We start from the raw sequence: 16,889 nt of genomic DNA on the forward strand, positions 1-16,889 counted from the left end.
AACCGTAATCCGACATGGCAATACCAATTTCAGCGCTACTCCTCTCGTCGGGGAGGAGTACAGAAACCGATTTAAAAAGCCCTTTATATCGGTATAAAGGGCCTCGTTGTGTGGACGGGTGCAGGGTTAAATCGGTTTAACGCTACTAAAATCAGTTTAAATGCGTAGTGTAGACCAGGCCTGTGTCAGAGAGTGAAACGAGGTATCCAGTCGCAACTGCCTGGATTGGGCCTTGTTTCATTTAATGTCTTTGTTAATGAGGTGGAAAAGATTAAATAGCACATTGATTAAATTCACAGATGATAGGAAAGAAGATGGTGCTGCAAACATCATTGATGATGGATTTATCTCATGTTAAGTCCTTTCATGTTAATGGAAAAACACAAGTTGACATATCTTGAGAAAAATAATCTGAAATATGGATATTCCAGGGGAAGGCTATCGAAGATTTCATCATAACTGTGTTCACAGCATTGCAAGACTTGCCGTGTTCTAAAAGCCTGTCTGCTACACCCAAAGACAGAGAAGCACATAACAAGTGGGCAAGAAGAGGGAAGGGAAAGCTGGGTGAGGTAGACAGTATGTTGGATGGGAAGACGGAGAACAAAGCTGCTGAATTTAAGAGAAATGAGGAGTAGGGTCCACTATGGACAGTTATTTGCAAATCTTAATTGCTGTATTCAACACTCAGGTACCTACTATGTTGACTTCCAAAATTGTCTTCCGCACACAGTTCTCAAAGCATTTTACAAACATTAAGGACTCCACGTTTCCAAACACCCCAGTGGGATACATAAGAGTGTGTGTGTGTGCACACACCGTTTTACAGATGGGTAAACTCAGAGCTAAGACTAGATTTTTTTGTTTTCCAGGCTCCCTTTCTTTTACCACTTGACTATGCTTCCACTTCATTGACCAAACCTTTGGCTCAGTTACATCATAAGAGTAAGGGACCTATTAGCTTCCTGTTCCCAAGTATGGTGGTTCTGTAGTGGCCTGAACATCATGATGATTGGTCTTGCAGAATGGAAATGAAGGACTCAATGCCTGCTCTTTGGGGCCAAGGTGCAGAGTCACAGGGCATAGATTGCTTGTAAATAGTATCCCCATCTCCCACCCATTAGTCATCCCTTCTCCACAGAAACCCTTTCTTCCTCTTCCCTCCTAAAAGGTCTGTGGAAGTAAATATAGACCAAGGACTTCAGTAATATTTTAGGAGCAACTGACGGGGGTGATTCAGGGTGCAGGGTCATGGACTCTTCTCTGATTTTTTTTTTTTTTTTTTTTTACCCATTTTTGTGGATTCACTAAACAGACCAAGCCTCACTCATTTTTAATTCTCTATTGCAGAGGAATATGCCTGTAAGGAATACATTTTTTTAAGTAGAGTGGGAAAAACACTGGAGTTACTTCCTCTCTAGTTTAAAAAACCCAAAACTTATTCTGTGTGTGCATGTGTGTAAAATGCAACTATCAAGATAATATTGTCAAGGTAATTTTAAAAATATATATTGGAAACAAGGGGTGACAAAAGCATTTTACATTCGACTTTGGTGAAAAGGGCCAGGCAATGTGTAGCAAGATTGTGCTGGTGTTCAGAAACACAACTGTTATGAGATTGGATATGTACTGTACCACTAGGCAACTGGAAGTGATATGAACATTCCTGAGTCATGCATTTCCTCTCTCAACTAATTGCTGAGTGATAATTTATTAAAGGAATGGACCAAGTCAAATGACAACCGTTCAATTCATTATATACTTATTAACTATACATAAGAGACGAACATGGTAAAAACATTACCATAAGTGGATACTCTGTATTACAAAGATTCGTACAAGAAGAATTTCTTAATTAATGGTTTACATGCATTTACATGCAGTTAAATGTCTGAATTAAAGTGGCTTTCCAAATCTATTTTTAGCGTTCTTATACTATCAGAACTTGTACTAATCAGAAGTAAATACAGTGCAACTGTCTTCCCATCTCAAAAACCACGTGATAACATTTTTTCACTATAACATTCTTCTGTTTGGCAGAGCTTGTAGATGGGAAGTATAAAAGCTACTGAGTGTTGCTTTTAAATCGGGATTCACAGTTGTGCCACATTTTATAACTGTTGGTGAAATGAAATAAAATACATAAATAACTGTTAATGAACCACTGCGGTGATCAATATTTTGTGTGCACAGAAATGCCTTCCTCTGCAGCGTGGGGCACGGGTCACTTGCTGGAGGATTCTCTGCAGCTTGAGGTCTTCAAACCACAATTTGAGGACTTCAATAACTCAGACATAGGTTAGGGGTTTGTTATTGAAGTGGATGAGTGAGATTCTGTGGCCTGCATTGTGCAGGAGGTCAGACTAGATGATCATAATGGTCCCTTCTGACCTTAATGTCCCACCAACCTTTGTGCCTATGTGGTGGTGTTACATCAAAGGCACCGATTAGAATCAGGGCTCCATTGGGCTAGTCTTGAACAAACTTATAGTTACTGCCTTAAAGCATTTCTGATATGAAACAAGAATCAACAAGTGTGTGTGACAAATAATAGAAGGAAAAGAGAGAGAGAGGATGGCTGACAGTGATAAGAGCCCACAGTTATATACGTTAGTTCTCTGCACAGTTTGGTATGTCAGAATCATTTATTTATGGGGGAGACGTTTTTGAATTTAGTGTCAGCTATCCCAGCTGCCCCACAACTGAGTGCATGTTGGTTTACTGGGTTTCTTATCGACCTCATGGTTTTTGAGGGATTTGAAAGAAGAGAATGTAGTGGCTGTATGGATTTATTGTGTGAAGACTTTCAATGTGTAAGGGACAGCTTGGAAGAAAGTATGGAGACACGTGAGAGCGAATTGGACAGCCAGTTCAAGACTGGCATCATTGACAGAATGGAGGAGGAATGTGTGAAGTATGATTAGAAAAAAGGAAATATTTTGGATGAGGCAGAGTTATGAAGAGTCTTAAATGTGAGGTTAACTTGTATTTGATATGGTAGAAAACAGATTCCGGAGAAAGGTGTGCGAGGTGACAGTCCAGGAAAATGATCTTAGTGGCTGTGTTTAGTGCAGACTGGAGGAGGGGGCAATCTGGGGGTTGGAGAGGCCAGAGAGGTTGGCAGTAACCAAGGTGTGACATTGAGGACTTGAACCAGAATTCTAGCTGTAGGGACAGGATTCAGTTTTGCTTTAGAAAAGTATGGAGAAGAGAGATGCCAGGATTTGAGCACAACTTGGATCTCTGGCTTGCTGGACAGAGTCAAGTTGGATGGTACCCGGACTATGAGTTTGAGGATTAATGTTAACAGTGCCAGAGAATAGGCAGAATAGAGAGGATTTAGGAAGATATACGCTATTTTGTATAGCACATTTTAAAATGTAAGGTTGTGCATCATGTTATAGTAGTCGTTCCTATAGGAAAACTACAACCTTTAATTTCCTGCCATGTTTTCTTTTTAAACATCAGCAATAATTATTGCAATAGGGAAGGCTTTGGCATTTAAATTTTTTTTTAAAATCTGTTTTTGAGACACTCTTAAAAATGTTCAGTGAACTTTAAAAAGTGACTGGCTGTTTTTTACCAAACTTCTCCCTCTCTGTGCTCCTCCCATCTCCCCTCCTCCCCCACAAAAAATGTAATGTTTGAACTAAGAACAAACATAAGAAATTTCAACCTTTAGTGTGTTTTATCCCTATTCTCCTTCACCTCTTTGAAAATGTTTGTTTTGGGGGAAAGAGGGCTTGAAATTAAAATGTTTCCTCAGCTGTAACTATAGAATTGTTATTGTAATAATGTTGTGTGACTACTGGAGAGTTATGTATGCTAAAGTTGTTTTAGCTTCGCCCCAGGTCCCCAGAGCAAAAGTACACTTTGTATATGTAATGTATTTCTCCAATTCGATAGTAGCATTTCCTGTCACTTGCATATATATATGATCATGTGATGGACTACAGTATGTAGTCAAGCCACAATAAAACCAAGATAGGTGTGAAAAATAGACTGAGTATATGTGTGTTACTTACTCTAGCAAAAAACAAAGGTTAAATGTCTTTAATCAGAATTACCCTGGAATCGAAACCAGTTTCTGTCCTTTGAGTCATAAAAAGCTGATTGAAAAGGTCATTGTGGCCAGCTGCTGCATGTTTCTTTGATGCTAACCACATAGATTATATAACTCTTGCTCAAACTTGCTATGTTGGTGAATGCTTTTGAGTACATTTGTGAATTAACATTAGTTATCAGAAATGTCAGGTATTACAGGCATAGTGTTTGTTTTGGCAAAGAAATGGAATTGCATTGTTTGGTTTGGACTAACTTCCTTGTTTGTTTGTGTTCCATATTTTCCCAATTATCTTTCCCGTGAACTTACAAACCCAAGGGCAAGCTTTTGCTTTCCAGTAAAAATAAACATTGATTTCTTTCAGACTAGCAAAATTCCTGATGGCCAGGAGTCCCAGACAACCAAAAACATAGTCCAGACAAGAAAAATGTAATTACTGCCTATTAGACAATAAGTTGAGCTGAGCTTTACAAGTGGCTGAACAGCATATCTCACCTCACGCTGCAGATGAGAAGGTGCTTGCTACTTGTTTATTTTTAAACACCACGTATAAGCAGCAGTTATCAGTTTGCACGTTACTGAATTCCTCCCATAGGTCTGCCCATCTTATTTCACCCCAAACTACATTATGTATAAAGAACAAGAGTACTTGTGGCACCTTAGAGACTAACAAATTTATTTCAGCATAAGCTTTTGTGGGCTACAGCTCACTTCTTCGGATGCATAGAATGGAACACACAGACAGGAGATATTTATACATACAGAGAACATGAAAAGGTGGAAGTATGCATACCAACTGGAAGAGTCAATCAATTGAGATGAGCTATCATCAGGAGGAGAAAAAAAATTTTGAAGTGATAATTGAGATGACCCATAGAAGGTGCGAGGAGAACTTAACATAGGGAAATAGATTCAATTAGTGTAATGACCCAACCATTCCCAGACTCTGTTAAAACCTAAGATAATTGTATCCATTTTGCATATTAATTCGAGTTCTGCAGTCTCTCTTTGGAGTCTGTTTTTGAAGTTTTTTTGTTGCAAAATTGTCACCTTCAAGTCTGTCACTGAGTGGTTAGAGAGGTTGAAGTGTTCTCCCACTGGTTTTTGAACGTTATGATTCGTGATGTCAGATTTGTGTCTTTTTATTCTTTTGCGTAGAGATGTCCGGTTTGGCCAATATACATGGCAGAGGGGCATTGCTGGCACATGATGGCATATATCACGTTCCATTCTATGCATCCGATGAAGTGGGCTGCAGCCCACAAAAGCTCATGTTGAAATAAATTTGTTAGTCTCTAAAGTGCCACAAGTACTCCTGTTCTTTCTGCAGATACAGACTAAAACGGCTGCTACTCTGAAACCAACATTATGTATGTGTTCTCCCAATGGTGCAATATGGGCTTTCTTGCCTTCATGTGACAGAGACAGGAAAACCAAGATGACACATTTTCCCCTTGCTTTTTTTTTTTTACTGTAACCTTACTGTTAGTTTCATGTCTCTCCTGTAAAATGTACTTTTAAAGTCCAGGCAGAGGTCTAAAACCCTCCCAGATCTGCAGGATGTTTTGAGTTTCGGGCACAGCTAGTACCATCCACATAACTTCCAGGGCCTAAGCTGCTTGGAAGAAGTGGTGGGGAAGGTCTAGTGGCAAGTTTTCTCCTTTCTCTTTCCAGCAGTAGGTGGGACTAGAGATAAGTCTCTCCTGGTGAGCTGTTGTCAGCACACTACCAGCAGGTCTCCAAGTGGGTACTTCCTTTGCCTCTTGTTTCCCTCAGACTCTGTAGCTGTGAGAAATCTTGTTTTAAATAACTCTGACCAGACAAGCTAGTTTCAAGACTCTATATGGTACCAACCAATATAATAATTTCATGAACTGTAATTTTGTATCAGTGGCAGTTGCAGGACATTAAATGTATGAAGTGTATTGGCTGAAATAATTACACAAAAGTGAAAACCACCAGAAGCAAAATAGCAACATTTTTCTTTCATTAAGGTGCCTCTTTCCACCTTGTCCCACTTGCCTGTTACTTCCTCAAAGTTCTGCAAAGGGTATTCGTTTTACGTAAATTCCCAGTTTTGCTTCTGTTGGGTTTGTTCATGTGCTGTTGGTTTCTAGAACTTGGGAGAAATGTGAAACTCTCTCTGGACCTGTAACAAGCAAGACAGAACTTGCAACTTCTTACCCTGTAGTACTCCTCCTCCTCCTCTTTTGTTGTCACATTGTGTCAAAAAGTCGATGTTAGTCACTGTGTTGGCCAGTGACAAAAAAGTATAATAATGCAAGTAATTTTGGACAGCATTCTGAGGCACAAAACCAATTAGCTTTTCCCTCTACTGCATACTGAATGTCTAGATTTGGCATCAGCTTCTTTGCTGTATAATATCATATACCAGAGGCTTTAAAAAGAAAGTGTTCATTATTTTCCCCATTTGATCAAGTACATCCTTGTAGCTGCAGTACACTCTTGTATACAGATTATGGCGTTCAGATGACTGTTTAGAAGGACTGTTTAGAAACTAAGCTCTGAATAGTTCATTTAAAATATTTATGGCACATTCTTACACTATAATAAAGGCCAGTTCTAAGAAGAAATTGTAAATAAAGCTACAGCTTAATTTGAGCATGGTCATGTGATGGAGTTTATTAAAAGAAAATTTTGTTTTGATTTGTCCTTCTAATTATCCCAAAATGATCCTTCTAAACACTATATCCATATGACCAGGTCTCTGTTCTTAACTGCAATTGTTTTGACACAATTTGCACTGATTGTAATATGTTGTTCACATTGAATGTGGAAAGCTGACTGCTTCCTTTTGAAAGCAGTTTCTCCTCTATATCCTGAGCCACGTCACTGAAAGGATAGGATGGACATTTAGGCTCTGTCTACAGTTAAAATTTGTACTGGTATAGCAGTGTCGTGGTATGAAACGACCCAGGCCCCTAGCAGATATAGTTATGCCACCAAAAACCCCAACGTAGAAGCAGATATGCTGACATAAGAGTGCTTCTGTCAGCGTAGCTAACGTCGTTCAGGGAGGTGGAGTTCCTACACTGGCTGGGAAGCTCCTCCTATCAGCATTTATTGCTATGCTCGGAGGCTATGCCAACATAGCTGTGCCATCATAGACTCTGTCGTGTAGACTGAGGCCTGGTCTACGTGGAAAAAAAATTAGGTCATATTAACTACATTGCTCAGAGGTGTGAAAAATCCACCCCCCGAGTGGTGTAGTTAAGATTCTTCCATCAACCTATCTACTACCTCTTGGGGAGGTGGATTACCTATGACAATTGAAGAATCCCTCCCATCAGCATAGGCAGTGTCTGCACTGAAGCGCTACAGTGGCGCAGCAGCAGCACTGCTACTGTAGCTCTGTTCTGTAGATATTTACTACAGCCACAGAAGAGGTTCTTCTGTCACTATAATAAATCCACCCCTCCGTGAGGCTGTGACTAATTCTTCTGTCATCCTAGTGGTGTCTACACAAGGCCTTAGGTCAGTGTGATTACATCTCCCAGGCATGTGAATTTTTCATACCTCTGAGCGACTTAGCTAGGTCAGTCTAAGTGTTTTAGGTGTAGACTAACCCATAGTCTGTGTGGGTGACAAAGGGAGACTGTCAAATGTAGGAACCCACTTCAAAACTGTATAAAAGAGGATGAATGTATTTTTTGAATTTGTGCTTGAGAGGTGCTGGGGAACATCCAAATATTTGCACATACCAGCAAATACTATTCCTTTTACACTTGTAAACATTTAAGTGACTTGCCTAAGGTCAGAGGGTGGACCTTGGGCATGTAATCCAGGAGACTGATTCCTGGTTCAGTTGTCTTAACCATTAGACAACAGTACATTCAATATGAAACACATATCGTTGTGTAGTAAATCGTTCCAAAAAGAGGCACAAGTGGTTTGAAAGAGAATTGCATGTGACACCTAACTTGCAGATTATGTATGGTTATGTCAGTTCCATTTGTTTAATATATCTTCTTGATGTTAGTCATAAATCTTCACAACTGTATTGGGACTTGCATGTGCATAAGAAAAGCTATACATCAAATTATGCTATAAAATATTGCAAAGGGAGTACTGCTTTATATTATGACCTATTAGTGATGGAATAATTTATTGGAAGTTATATGCATTAGAAACCTTATAGCAAAAATTTCTTATAATGTCATAAATATTTTCAGTATGACATGTATTTACAAATATTTGAAATCCACTTGTACATACTTTTTATTTAATTGAAAAAAATGTTTTAAACAAAATATTATACACTGAAACTTTAAAACTTGAATTGTGCCATCATAACTGCTTACATTTATATAGTGCCTATTATTCTAAAGTACTTTACAAACTGAAAGTGACACGCACTTTGCTGACCACTGAATAGCAATCACCTCTGGTTTAAGAATGTTATAGCAACTTTGCATAACAACTTCAGACAGAAAGTGAAGAATACAATATCCTATTGAATTTGCAGTGGAAATATAGGTTGACAGAAATGGTTACCAGAATTAGTAATTGTTTAGACACCAAGACTAGTGTCACCATTGTGAATAGTGAATTGAGGTCTTTAATACCACATAGTGTCCCCTAACTCTGCTCTGGGGCTTGGTTTTAATAAAGGGAAGAGTTTTACCATATGAGTAATGAACACCCTTTCCAGCAGCACCAAAGTGCTTCTTGAAAGTCCACCCCGCCAAGTATGGCCCCTATTTAGCATGTGCAATATGATGCTGTTACAATACGAGATGGCTTTTCTTATGAAATTCCATATAGTTGCAGGCAAAATTTTTCTTCAGTAGTTGGGACATAAAAGTTTAACCTCATGGATGCAAGCAAATGAAAAACATACAATGAAATGTTACTAAATATTTATATATATATATGTATTGTTAAACTTACTCTAGGTTGGGCAATGCAGGTTGCTGCCTTTATTTTCATTCAGAGGAAGTGGGAAGATGACAAGAACCACTTTGAAAATATGTTGGATTATTTCTGTGACATTCGTGAACCACTGCAACTCCTCATCTTTCCTGAAGGAACTGATCTCACAGGTAAATTGTTGTCTTCTCTTGGATGTAATTAGGTAGGAATTTGTATGTATTAAGGAAATAGTTTCTTAGTTAGTAGTAAAAAAAAAAAAAAAAAAAGTACCAAGTGACTATGGATTCTTGTGAACAGTTGGTGTTAACAGATAATCTAGTATATCAGTGTGACAGGTTGGGTCACAGAAATCCTCTTGGAACTGCCACCTGATGTGCTGAGACTAACTGTAAGCCCGTTTTCCCTGGCAACTCAGGACTTCAGTACGCTGCTGGTTATGCAGACTCGCTAGCCTGCTACAAACACAGACCCAGGTCTGTACCATGTCCCCCAAAAGCTGCACACTTAACTGAAAACAGCTTAAGAAGTGCTCCTGTCTCCAACACCCAGATACCCAGTTCCCAATGGGATCCAAACTTCAAATAAATCCGTTTGACTCTGTATAAAGCTTACATGGGCTAAACTCAGATTGTTCACCCTCTGTAACACTGATAGAGAGAGATGCACAGCTGTTTGTTCCCCCAGGTATTAATACTTGCTCTGGGTTAATTAATAAGTAAAAAGTAGGATTTAAGTCGTTCCAAGTAAGAACAGACAGAAACGAAGTAAGTTACCAAGCAAAATAAAATAAAAACATGCAAGTCTAAGCCTAATACAGTAGGAAACTAAATGCAGGTAAATCTCACCCTCGGAGATGTTCCAGTAAGCTTCTTTTACAGACTAGACTTCCTCCTAGTCTGGGTCCAGCAATCGCTCACACCTCCGTAGGTACTGTACTTTGTTCCAGTGTCTTTCAGGCATCTCTTTGGGGTAGAGAGGCTATCTTCTGAGCCAGCTGAAGACAAAATGGAAGGGTTTCCCAGGGCTTTATATAGTCTTTCTTTTGTGGATGGAAACCCATTGTGTTCTCCTGTGCAGAATGTCACATGTCCATGCATGACTCAGTTCTTTACAGGCCAACGCCATTGTTTACATGTTAGTTTGAACATTCCCAGGAAAGCTCAGATGTAGATTGGCATCTCTCAAGGTCCATTGTCAGCTAAATACTCCCAATTACTTGATTAATCCCTTCACACTAAGTTGACCAAATCTGTTTTATGTGCTTCCTACAGCAAACACTTTAAATACAAGCATTGAGCCAACACTCATTGGCGGCGAGTTCTATGGGACCTTGGTGCCTCGGCACCAGCTCCAACACTGTGTGAGGCCAGGTCTCTCCCTCAGCCCCGCCTTCCGCCCCAGGCACCCTCACCCTGCGCATCCCCCGGGCCATTTAAAACAGCCCGGAGCCCCCACTAACCACGGGCAGCGCAGCGGTGCTGAGCAGCTTCCTGCCTGCTTGCTTCACGTGGCTGCTGGCCCCTCCCTGCAGCCCCTGGGCAGGGTGGGTCTGTGTCCCACCCCAAGCACCCCTGTGGCCAATAAGCTGCGGGGGCAGTGCCGGGGGATACAGCACATGGAGACTCTGGGCCCGCCCTGCCTAGGAGCCCCAGGTAAGTGCTGTCCCCCCCAGCCCCTCCCAGAGCCTACACCTCCTCCCATCCCCAAACTCCCTCCCAGAGCCTGCACCCCTTACCCCCTCTTGCATCCCCAACCCCTGCTGCAGCCGGGAGCCTGCACCCAGCACCCAAACTTCATCCCAGAGCCTGCACCCCAGACCTCCTCGCCCCACCCAAACTCCCTCCCAGAGCCTTAGGCAGGTGGCTCTGGGGGGCAGAGTTGGCGGGGGGAGGCAGGTTTTGGGCACCACCAAAATTTCTACAAACCTGCCGCCCCTGCCAACGCTCATAACTTTAGAAATAAAAATGATACATGCATACAAATAGGATGAATACATTTATTAGAACATAATCTTTTCAAAGATATGTTACATGGCATATCTAGCATAAAACATGTTCCAGTTATGTCATAATTACACTCATAAACATCACTATATTTCAGATTGGAACTATATATGACTTCACTCAGGGTTTAACCAATATTTCCTACTTCAGATGAGTTTTTGGTCAACTTCTATTAAAACTTTCAGTGCCATTTGGATGTATGATGCTTTGAATAGGAGAGGCTGTTTTTTAAAGTCTGACAAGATTGGACAGCCATGGGTAAGTCACTTGGCCTATCTGTTCTTGAGTTTTCTCCACTGGTGGGCGTAACAATGCTTACCTCCTTTTCTAAAATGCTTTCAGACCTATGGAGAAAAAGTGTTAGATAAGTGCTTATTACATTACTTTTCTCTGCTTGGTGTTACAGGAAAAAATTGTCTCAAGAGTATTGGATATAGTTGTTCCTAGAGTGATACAAATATTTTATAGCTATCTTTTTTTGTAAAAGACAAACTTTTGATTTATCGAAATCAAGTGTTAACATGTCTACTGAACTAATTTATATTGAATTAGAAGACAGTAGTATTTGTTGAATCTTCTGTGAAAATAACCACCTTTTGAATATAATTAATTTAGGAAGTCTTATAGTAAATTGCGAATCAATATTGAATTGAAATGTTGATTATATTATAGCTCTTTTTATACAAAAATTTTCCTTAACACTTTCCCATTCTTTAAGTATGTCTTAGGACATGGCTATACTTCCAGATGTAGAGCGCTTTGAGTTAAACCAGCCTTCGTACAGCACAGTAGGAAAAGTGCTGCAATCTGTCCACATTGACAGCTGCAAGCGTACTGGCGTGGCCACATTAGCAGCTCTGGGAGTGGCCACAGAGAGCAGTGCATTGTGGTAGCTATCCCAGCATGCAAGGGGCTGCAATATGCTTTTCAAATGAGGGAGGTGGGGTGGAGTGTGACAGGGAGTGTGTTGTGTGTATGTAGGGGGGAGAGTGGGTTTTTAGGGGGCTGAGAGCATGTCAGCATGCTGTCTTGTAAGTTCAGACAGCAACAGATCCGCCCCCCACCCCCCTGGCCTCTCTTTCTCTCACACAGCATTCCACAGTAATGGCTGATTTTTCTCCAGGCAGATAAGCATGCCAGCTGTCAGAAACGGAGCTTTCAAAGGGCGTATCGGCATGCCTGCAGTGATTCCAAAACAATGACAGGAGTGGCCACTTGACTTGAGGGGATTATGGGACATTTCTGGAGGCTGATCAGAGCGTAGTAATGCAACATCTCGTTCACACTGATGCCCGGGTGTTTGAGCAAATGCGCACCAAGTGTTAATCTTCTTGCCGAGGTGGAGTACCAGGAGCGCTCTAGCCCTGGAGTCAGAACACTATACATGCCTTGCCAGTGTTGATGGGTAGTGAGCTAGGATGCCCGGGGCTGCTTTAATGCGCTCTGACTCACATATGTAGCCAAGCCCTGAGGCTGTGTCTACACTAGAGAGCTTACAGTGGCACAGCTGTACCAATGCAGCTGCACCGCTGTAAGCTCTCTAGTGTAGCCGCTCTTTCCCGGTGGGAGAGCGCTTCTCCCTTCAACATAATTAATCCACCCCTAACCCACAGCAGTAGCGCTTTGTGGGCAGAAGCTTTCCTGCCCACATAGCACTGTGCACAGTAACACTTATGCTGGTGTAATTTGTCACTCAGGTGGTGGAACATTCATAAGTGATAGTGTAGACGTAACCATAGTAGTTGCTTTTGGTAGCAGAGAGTCATGAGGATTTAGCTAAACTGGTCTTTCACCAATGAGTATGTACTTTAAGAGCTTTGCTCTAAATTCTACTCCAGCCACATACTCTGATTGGATTTTATTTTGAAGCCCGATCTGAAAATATTTGTTTGATTTATCAGTATCTAAAGTGTGTTGCTAATTTTTCTCCCATTTCCCCCATATCCCCAGTGAGTTTATCGATGTGGCTGGCAGATGGGCATTTATAGTGCCTGAAGGTACCGTAATCAGATTTTAGGCGGTTCTAGAAATTGTCTTAATCTGATCCATGCTCCCAAAGGATAATGAATTGACTGACTATCCTTGGACAACTTCTCCTGACATCCTCTTGTTTAAATTAATAAATTTGCATGTAGAGCAAGGAAGGAAAGTAGAAAAAAATCCATCAATTCATCAACACCCTGCTGTAGGTTTTTTCTTCCATGGAAGGATTAGCTTTCCAAACCATAAGTTCCTGGAGAGAATTCTCCTGCTTTAGCTTAGATACATGAGTTGAAATTCTGGTCCTATTGAAGTTAATAGCAATACTCCCTTTGACTTCATTAGGGTCAGGATTTCATTCCTGGCCTTCAGAGCTGTTGTTGCCTCCTCTACAGTCATGAAAGACTTTTTTCCCTACTATGCTTCCAGGCCACTTCACTTCTAATCCTTGTCAGTTCTTTGTATGAAAAATAGATTTTAAAGAATGAGGAAAGAGTTTCCTCTTTGTTTTTCTGTTTTGTGGTTAATAAGGAATTGGTTGAACACTGAGACAACAACAGCTTCTTCACATCCATGCTGTTAACGTTGACCAAGGGCATGGCTGCCTTGAAGGATTAAGTAAGTCTCTGAGAGACCATACATTAAACCAGTTAAGGAAAAGAAAATGGCAGTGCATATGCCCTCTGCAATAATAATACAAAGACCATAGCCTGAACTTAGACAAATGGCACAAAGACCACCAAGTAAGAAATTCATGGTGGTCAGACGTTTCACCTACTTACTATCAGAGTTCCTATGCATATTGTTTGCACTGGAAAGAATAGAAACTCAAGAAGAATTAAGCTATTTCTGTAGTAGCAGTTTTCCTTTGCTAATGTGCACATATACTTCATCTCTCTGGTTCTGATCCTGCAGTGTGTTCCATGTGGGCAACTACCTGCACCACCCAGTGTCCCATTGTAACCTCACCTTCCCTTTCTAGGGTAAGTTATTGAAGAGGTACTGAAATTCTATCTTCAGCATCTGCTTATTCTCCATTTTTTTAAACATTCATTTTTTATCTTATTAGTTGAAAGACTGCAAGGCAATAGACCAACATCCATACTGAGACCATTAAAACTATCAACCTCCATCAAAATCATTGACTTTATGGCATGTTTGACTTGTGTCAATGCAGGGAAGGGATAGCTCAGTGGTTTGAGCATTGGCCTGCTAAACCCAGGATTGTGAGTTCAATCCTTGAGAGGGCCGTTTAGGGATCTGGGGCAAAAATCTATCTGGGGAGTTGGTCCTGCCCTGAGAAGGGGGTTGGACTAAATGATCTCTTGAGGTCCCTTCCAACCCTGATAGTCTATGATTCTCTTGGAGAGGTCCCAGTGGGTTGGTGGGCAAATGTTCTTCTTCCCATAGGGATGTTACTTAAATCTCATGGGAGTAAATCTATCAGTTTTTTCTTGCTGGCACATTTCTGTCAGCTTTGGCCATTTCAGAGTAGTTGGATTGCTCATTCTGGGCCAGTGAGTGTGGATGGATGTGCTCCATATCTTGGGGAAATGTTGAAGTCTCTTTATCTAAATGTTGTGAAGAGCAACCAGACCCTTTAATGGTCTGAACCTTGATGGATCAGCTTGTGGACTCCATGCTTATGCTCATGAGCAGTTGTGAACACAAATCTCTTTGATTTCAGTGGCACTACTCCTGTGAGTTAACTGCTCTCTAGTGCAGGCTGGCAGTCTGGCCCTATGTGTTTAGTACTAACAATTGTTTTTAAAATGGTTTAATATTTATTCTACAAATCTGCAGTTTTCTGTGTGTATCTTGTTTCTTACTGAATTACTAGTACCCTCAGTCTTCACTTAGTACACTTAGCTCCACCAATCAGAACATCCCTATGCCACAATTTTTCTAGAACAATCTTGCTTTTCTATCAGAACTGAGGGCTTGTCTACATGAGACGTTATATGGGTATAATTACACTGATATAGTCTGATCTCTATAACTATACGGGTATAATGCCTGTGTGGGCACTCTTATTCTGGTGTAAGAATGGCTTTTTTTCCAGTTTAGATTCACAAACTAAACTGGAAGAGGCACTCTTGTACCAGAATAAGAGTGTCTATATGGGCAGTTATACTGGGTTAGCTATAGCATTTCAAATCCACACCGAGCCTTATACTGGTTTAACTTCTCCATGTAATTGTTCCAATTACAAGTTAGACTCATTCCATAGAATCGTGTCTCGTTTTGTACAAAGCAGTCATTTAAAAATGCTAAACCTGATGTCTCGCATTCTAAACTAAAAGTGATTGCTACCTTGTACAATATAAAAAAAACATTCTGGAGTGCTTGCTATTAAAGTAAATATCTGTCCCTGTCTACCAGTGATTATCTTTTTATGTGAACCATTAAAGTACACTTTTTAAGATAATGTAGAAGACTTGACAACACACCTTTGCTATTAATTCTGAGCAAGAAAAAATATGCATAGTTATCAGTGCGATATAACATTTAAATGAAACATTATGTGAGTGTATGGAAAAATCACTTTCAGGAAGTTGTTATACTATTAACATGTCACCACTCATTGAAACCCCATATTTCATCTTTTAGATGATATAAAACAGAGTTTCTGTACTCTTGTGGTCACTACAGAGTCTATGGCACACTTTGCAAGAATAGTGGCATTGGCACATGTGTCCTGGCCAAATTACAAGTTTGGTGGCTACCTCTGATAGTGGGGAATATAATTAGAGAAAACTGGATACAGTACTCTTCATGTACTTCACTGTATGATTGCTGTGCATTGTTAAACTGCTACCATTTTCTATCCAAAGGTTATCTGCATGACAATGGTAGCTGAAGTGACTTCTCCTTATGGAAAATTGTATAATACTTTAAGATCTTTTGGGCAGGTCTTACATAAATATAAGACATGGCTGCATTTTAACTGGCTGAGGTAATGCCTCATGCATAAAGTTTGTAAGGCACTTTAGAATGAAATATGCTATATAAAAAGATGAATAATAGTAATTATTTTCTTTTTCATAAAGAATTTATTGCAAACTATATGTATAGGGGCTGGGGAGAAAACTTTTTTTTGGAGGGGGTCATCATTTCACTTTGAAATATTTTGGAGTTTGGCAAAATGCATCAGACTATTTCCTCTTTCTCCTGCCCCACCCCCACCTCCATGGTTCAAAATTCTGTTGCAAACACACGGCAGAAAAGAACCCCCAACAAATAACAGAATAACAAGTAGTTACTCTTTCTGAATTCCAGAGCTCTACAAGAATTCAAAGGAATCTTATGTCCTGTGCTTCAGAAGCTGTGGCATAAACCACCTTTTTACATGTTCTCTTGCTGTAATTGAACTCTTTGCCCCCTGTCCCTCAGCCCCTAAGAATTTTTAATGAGTCCATTTTATAAATCAGTCTAGTGAGGCATGATGTAGCCCAGATCTCTGCAGGAGTGTTATGATATGAAATAGAAGCTGTACTCTCTTAGGAGTAACTGCAGTGCCACGTTTGTTCCCTCTCTTGATGGTTTTCCACTGAGCAGTGTGTGTGTTCAAGGGCACTGGTAATGCACAACCTGATGTGTAATAACTTGAAAATGGCATTAATGTCTTTAACAGTTGTCAGATAGTAAAATAAGAATAGTTTCACAACATGTCCTTAAGTAGAATGTTAACAGTGCATAAATACGAGTGAGATGGACACCATGCAACCTCCCAAAATAGATGGATAAATGAAGCTGCTTAATTCAAAGGAAAACATAACTGAGAGTGGTCAGTTATTCAGTTTTGTTGTGTGGGATCAATGATAGCTGGAGAGCATATGAAGTCTTGAGAGTAGTGGCATGGGTTTTCAGCTAAGGCCAGATAGGAGAAAAAAAGTGGTGGTGCTGTCCTTAATTCTACCGGCTAGTGAAATGCCACTCAGAGTTGGTTG

The 16,889-nt window shown here is 40.4% G+C and overlaps 1 protein-coding gene across 4 annotated transcripts in view; it reads left to right on the forward strand.

Moving 5' to 3' along the window:
- LCLAT1 (lysocardiolipin acyltransferase 1) overlaps positions 1–16,889 on the forward strand; it is a 211,464-nt gene that overhangs the window by 117,483 nt on the left and 77,092 nt on the right. For all 4 annotated transcript variants that reach the window (XM_032798220.2, XM_075064285.1, XM_075064286.1 and 1 more), the window contains one exon: positions 8,980–9,126. In XM_032798220.2, coding sequence (XP_032654111.1) covers positions 8,980–9,126 — 147 coding nt within the window. The remainder of the gene's footprint in view (positions 1–8,979; positions 9,127–16,889) is intronic.

The sequence above is a fragment of the Chelonoidis abingdonii genome, chromosome 3, assembly GCF_003597395.2.
Source record: "Chelonoidis abingdonii isolate Lonesome George chromosome 3, CheloAbing_2.0, whole genome shotgun sequence".
Lineage (NCBI taxonomy): Eukaryota > Metazoa > Chordata > Testudines > Testudinidae > Chelonoidis > Chelonoidis abingdonii.